Source organism: Salvelinus sp. IW2-2015, linkage group LG4q.1:29 (assembly GCF_002910315.2).
Source record: "Salvelinus sp. IW2-2015 linkage group LG4q.1:29, ASM291031v2, whole genome shotgun sequence".
NCBI lineage: Eukaryota > Metazoa > Chordata > Actinopteri > Salmoniformes > Salmonidae > Salvelinus > Salvelinus sp. IW2-2015.
The window spans coordinates 32,833,816-32,839,090 of record NC_036842.1 but is presented as its reverse complement, the minus strand read 5'-3'; the positions used below and the strand labels follow the sequence as shown (position 1 = coordinate 32,839,090).

The 5,275-nt window shown below is 43.7% G+C and overlaps 1 protein-coding gene across 1 annotated transcript in view; it reads left to right on the top strand.

The window, feature by feature from the left end:
• The window catches only part of LOC111960901 (lipoxygenase homology domain-containing protein 1-like), a 55,244-nt gene that overhangs the window by 19,021 nt on the left and 30,948 nt on the right, over window positions 1-5,275 (top strand). The window contains exons 6-10 of the mRNA XM_070439532.1: window positions 11-283; window positions 2,227-2,362; window positions 2,970-3,130; window positions 3,597-3,683; window positions 4,262-4,397. Of these exons, the coding sequence (XP_070295633.1) occupies window positions 11-283; window positions 2,227-2,362; window positions 2,970-3,130; window positions 3,597-3,683; window positions 4,262-4,397 (793 nt within the window). The remainder of the gene's footprint in view (window positions 1-10; window positions 284-2,226; window positions 2,363-2,969; window positions 3,131-3,596; window positions 3,684-4,261; window positions 4,398-5,275) is intronic.

The window sequence follows — 5,275 nt, the reverse complement described above, 5'->3', positions numbered from 1 at the left end:
CAAACCACAGATGAGACGGAACCTTTTCGCAGTACCAGCCGGCCCCAACAGCCCCGTTGTCATGTCCGATAGTGACCCTGCTGAGTGGCTGAGCAGCGCAGCAATCTCCACGTTGAAGATATCGATGAGCCCCCGCTCGAATGCTCCACCCTCCAGGAACACCTTGCCACTGTTCTTCAGGCCCTTGGTGCCGTGCATGATGATGTGGATCTTAAGTTGGTGCCACCACCCTCACGTTGCCCGTCATCACCTGGACATTGTACACCACCGCTTTGGCGATCCAGTACACAGAGTGGTTAGTTATAGGTCATTCAATGGATTCTATTATTCTAGCCATCATACTAAGACCATGTGACCTGACCATAAAAAAATCAGGTCACTAAATGAACTGGCCCTAAACACACTATCTTGATTATGTATCTGATACAATACAATATTGGAACTCAATGTGCTGTCTGTATGATGGTGGGCTCATAGAAATCTATAATTTATTCATAATATATATGTAATTCTATGGGCTCACCCATGGGCGTGTGTTGCTCCCACCAACACATCTCTCTGTATCTTTCCATCTTCTTCGTCCATGGCGAACCAGCGATTCACTGGAAACTCATACACCCCTTGTTCCCCATGTCATCAATGACCACCTGGAGATAGATAACATGTGTGTGTGGTGTGTGTGTGTGTTGTGTTGTGTGTGTGTGTGTGTGTGTGTGTGTTTGGGTGTTGTTGTTGTGTGTGTTGTGTGGGTGTGTGGTGTTGCGTGCGTGCGTGCGTTGCGCGTGCGTGCGTGCGTGCGTGCGTGCGTGCGTGCGTGTGTGTGTACCTTATCCAACACCATCCAGCTGATGAGCCCCTGTTGTTATGGCCAATGGTGATTTTCTTTAGCCTTCCGAGGTTTGGTGTTTCAATAGTAAACTTGTCCTCCGTGCCTCGCTCAAAATTATCTTTGTCACTGTCCAGCCGTCTCTCCCCTTTAATTATATAAAAGAAACCGTATTGTGATATAGAATTAAATCAAAGCGCTAATGACAGAGCTGGTATTCTCACTGCTATAACTCAGGAAAGAGCTAATCTTCGAGTTGACCAGTTATGTACATGAAGAGTCTAAATCTCACCTGTATCGCCATGCTCCCAAAGATATTCAGGAAGACGTCAGCATCAGTCCCGCTGCCCTTCTCGGCAGAAGTGAACACACTCACTATGTACTTATTCACTGTAAAATGACCAAATATCAAACAGCATAGCATTTTTATGAACTCAGTGATATTGTACTGTTTGTATTTCTCATGAATATCTGACAGTGAACCGGTTATGTCATGATATTCACATAGACACTGCCATCATGGTACCTTTCAAGTTACTCGACCATTGTCACTGAAACTGTACATTTGACTGTAACCTCTCAGTTCTAACCGTAACCTCTCAGTTCCAACCGTAACTCTCAGTTCTAACCGTAACTCTCAGTTCTAACCGTAACCTCTCAGTCTAACCTAACCTCTCAGTTCTAAACGTAACCTCCAATCCAACCCTGCAGTCTAATAACCTCTCAGATCCAAACCGTACTCGCATTCTAAACCGTAAACCTCTCAGTTCTAACCGTAACCTCTCAGTTCAACAACCGCGTAACCTCTTCAGTAGTTCAACAACCGATACCCACCCTCATCTAACCGTAACCTCTCATTCTAACCGTAACCTCTTCAGATTGTAACCGTATATCCTCTCACTTCTAACCGTAACCTCTCAGTTCTAACCGTAACCTCTTCATGGTTCCAACCGTAACCTCTCAGATTCCAACCGTAACCTCTCGATCACCGTAACCTCTCAGTTCTAACCCGTCACCTCTCAGTCCAACGTAACTCTCAGTTCCAACCGTAACCTCCAGTTCTAACGAACCTCTCATATCTTTGTTGTTGATGTTGTTGATGTTGATGTTGTTGATGTTGTTGATGTTCTTGTTGTTGAAGTTGTTGTTGATGGTGTTGTTATTGTTGTTGTTGTTGATGTTGTTGTTGTTGATGTTGTTGTTATTGTTGAAGTTGTTGTTGATGGTGTTGTTATTGTTGATGGTGTTGTTGTTGTTGTTGTTGAGGTTGTTGTTGTTGTTGTTGTTGTCTTCTTTTCATGTTGCAGTATTGCACATTTCATCATCTACATGTACCTCTTATCTACTGGTGTGTGTTTCTATGTTCTAACGTCTTTCTCTCTCTCTGTGTCTCCGCCCAGGTGACAGTGTACTGCCCATTCACAGGGATTGAGCAGACGTTTCCCTGTTGCAAGTGGCTGGATGAGGACGAGGGTGACGGACTGATTGAGAGGGAGCTGTACGAGATGGTGTCCCTCAGGCAGAAGAAACTTAAGAGTGGGTGACCTATCCATTCTACATACACGTCTACTGTAACACACATAGGCCTACAGTTGGTTAAACAGATGTAGGATCTTAATTTGAGCCAGTTTGCTACAGCAGGAAAATAATCCTGCAGCAACAGGAAATGTGGATTATTATGTGGAATATAATTCATGGACATTTTTGTAGGGGTTGATAAAACATTTTGTGTGGAAAAATCAAGTCTGAAATTTCAAAGTGGAAATTACAAACTTCAGAAGCCTTTTTAAACCTCAAATACACTACAAAATTGTACATTTCCTGCAAGATCTTCTGCAACAGGGTGATCAAACGAAGACCCTACATATGTAGTTGTGAGGGGCCAGTTCAGACATTGTACAGCAACACACAAATATGATTCTAGATGAGTTTACATCATTTTAAAGAAACTCTTCAGCTGGAGGTAGGATGTAATATATTTAGATCAGGCCTATAGAGACCAATCGAGTTCAGTTCACTTTACTTTATTAGCCGTATTTAGGAATTTGACAGTCAACATTTACAACCACACTGACATCAATGACAACACACAGACAGATATGCAATAGACAACAGGATTCATTTTCCTGCGTACCCTTCCCAGAGTACCCGTGGTCACTGTGGATCTGGACGTCGGACGTGAAGGGGGCAGGGACGGACGCCCAGGTCTTCCTACAGATCTACGGTGATAAGGGCAAGTCAGATGAGATGAGACTGGAGAGCAACTCAGACAGCTTTGAGCAGGCTCAGCTGGATAAGTTCATGGTAAGACCTGGTTCAGCCGTAGAACTATACATCTTCTGCACACCACAGTGGTTTAAAATTATTTATTTAAGCTTTATTTAACTAGGCAATTCAGTTAAGAACAAATTCTTATTTATAATGATGGCCTAGGAACAGTGGGTTAACTGCCTTGTTCAGGGACAGAACTACAGATTTTTACCTTGTCAGCTCAGGGATTCGATCTAGCAACCTTTCGGTTTCTAGCCCAACGCTCTAACCACTAGGCTACCTGCTTCCCGCCGTAGCCACACCAGTGTTAGCCCGCTGTAAACTGGGTGTTGGTGTGGGTGGACATTTTTGCCCAGAGATTTGGTATGGACTCATTAATATTCATTTTATAACTTTTGTGATATGCGTGTTTAAGTTGTTTGAATGTATATATTTTGTCTTTTGTGTGTATTTATTCTTTCTTCAATACTAACAGTTTTAAATTGTCGGACCACTGTAGATTGAAATGCCAGACATTGGAAAACTGACGAAGGCCCGTATCTGGCACGAAAAGAGACATCCTTTCGCAGGCTGGCATTTCGCTAGGGTGAGATCTACTGGGTTGTTTGGTCTGTCAACATTAACCTTTTATACTGTTAGTTACATAATCAAACTTATCATGAAAGTGAATCAAAGCACAATTATTTTATTTCTTTACCTTTATTTAACTAGGCAAGTCAGGTGAGAACATATTCTTATTTTCAATGACAGCCTAAGAACACTGCCTTGTTCAGGAGCAGAACGACAGATTTTTACCTTGTCAGCTCGGGGATGCGAACTTGCAACCACTAGGCTACGCTGCGGCCCCAAACTTCAGAAGCCTTTTCAAACCTCAAATACACTGCAAGTTTTATATTTCCTGCATTGCAGGAAATTTCTCCTGCAACAGGGTGATCAAATTAAGATCCTACATCTGTACAGACTGGTATCTGATAGAGCAGTGGTTGAGATATATTATACACTAGTCTGACTTTTATCTTACCATGTGACCTGACCTGGAACTCTGGGCCCTAGTTATAGGCAATAAACCAGGTTATATTAGGTCAGGTCACAGAGTCAGGAAGAACTATTTATATGTTTTTTTTAAGTCCCCTATTTAAGTGTTATGTCGGTGTCTTACCCCAGGCCACGGTGATGAAGACTCTGACAAGGGAGAAGTACTCGTTTAACTGTGGCCGCTGGCTGGACATCAACGAGGACGATAATGAGATCGTCCGAGAGCTGCCAGCCACCGGAGCTCTCATCCCAGAGCCGTTACTACGTAGGACCCACACATACTCTCATTCACATGCATGTACACACACACACACACACACACACACACACACACACACACACACACACACACACACACACACACACACACAACATGTTATCTATCTCCAGGTGGTCATTGATGACATGGGGAACAAGGAGGTGTATGAGTTTCCAGTGAATCGCTGGTTCGCCATGGACGAAGAAGATGGAAAGATACAGAGAGATGTGTTGGTGGGAGCAACACAGCCCATGGGTGAGCCCACCCATAGAATTACATATATAATTATGAATAAATTATAGGATTTCTATGAGCCCACCATCATAACGACAGCACATTGAGTTCCAATATTGTATTCTGTATCAGATACATAAATCAGATAGTGTGTTTAGGGCCAGTTCACTTTAGTGACCTGATTTTTTTATGGTCAGGTCACATGGTCTTAGTTATGATGGCTAGAATAATAGAATCCATTGAATGACCTATAACCTAACCACTCTGTGTTACTGGATCGCCAAAGCGGTGGTGTACAATGTCCAGGTGATGACGGGCAACGTGAGAGGTGGTGGCACCAACTCTAAGATCCACATCATCATGCACGGCACCAAGGGCCTGAAGAACAGTGGCAAGGTGTTCCTGGAGGGTGGAGCATTCGAGCGGGGGCTCATCGATATCTTCAACGTGGAGATTGCTGCGCTGCTCAGCCCACTCAGCAGGGTCACTATCGGACATGACAACGGGGCTGTTGGGGCCGGCTGGTACTGCGAAAAGGTTCCGTCTCATCTGTGTTGTTGATGTTGAGGTTGAGGTTGTTGTTGATGTTGAGGTTGTTGATGTTGAGGTTGTTGATGTTGTTGTTGATGTTGTTATTGTTGTTGTTGTTG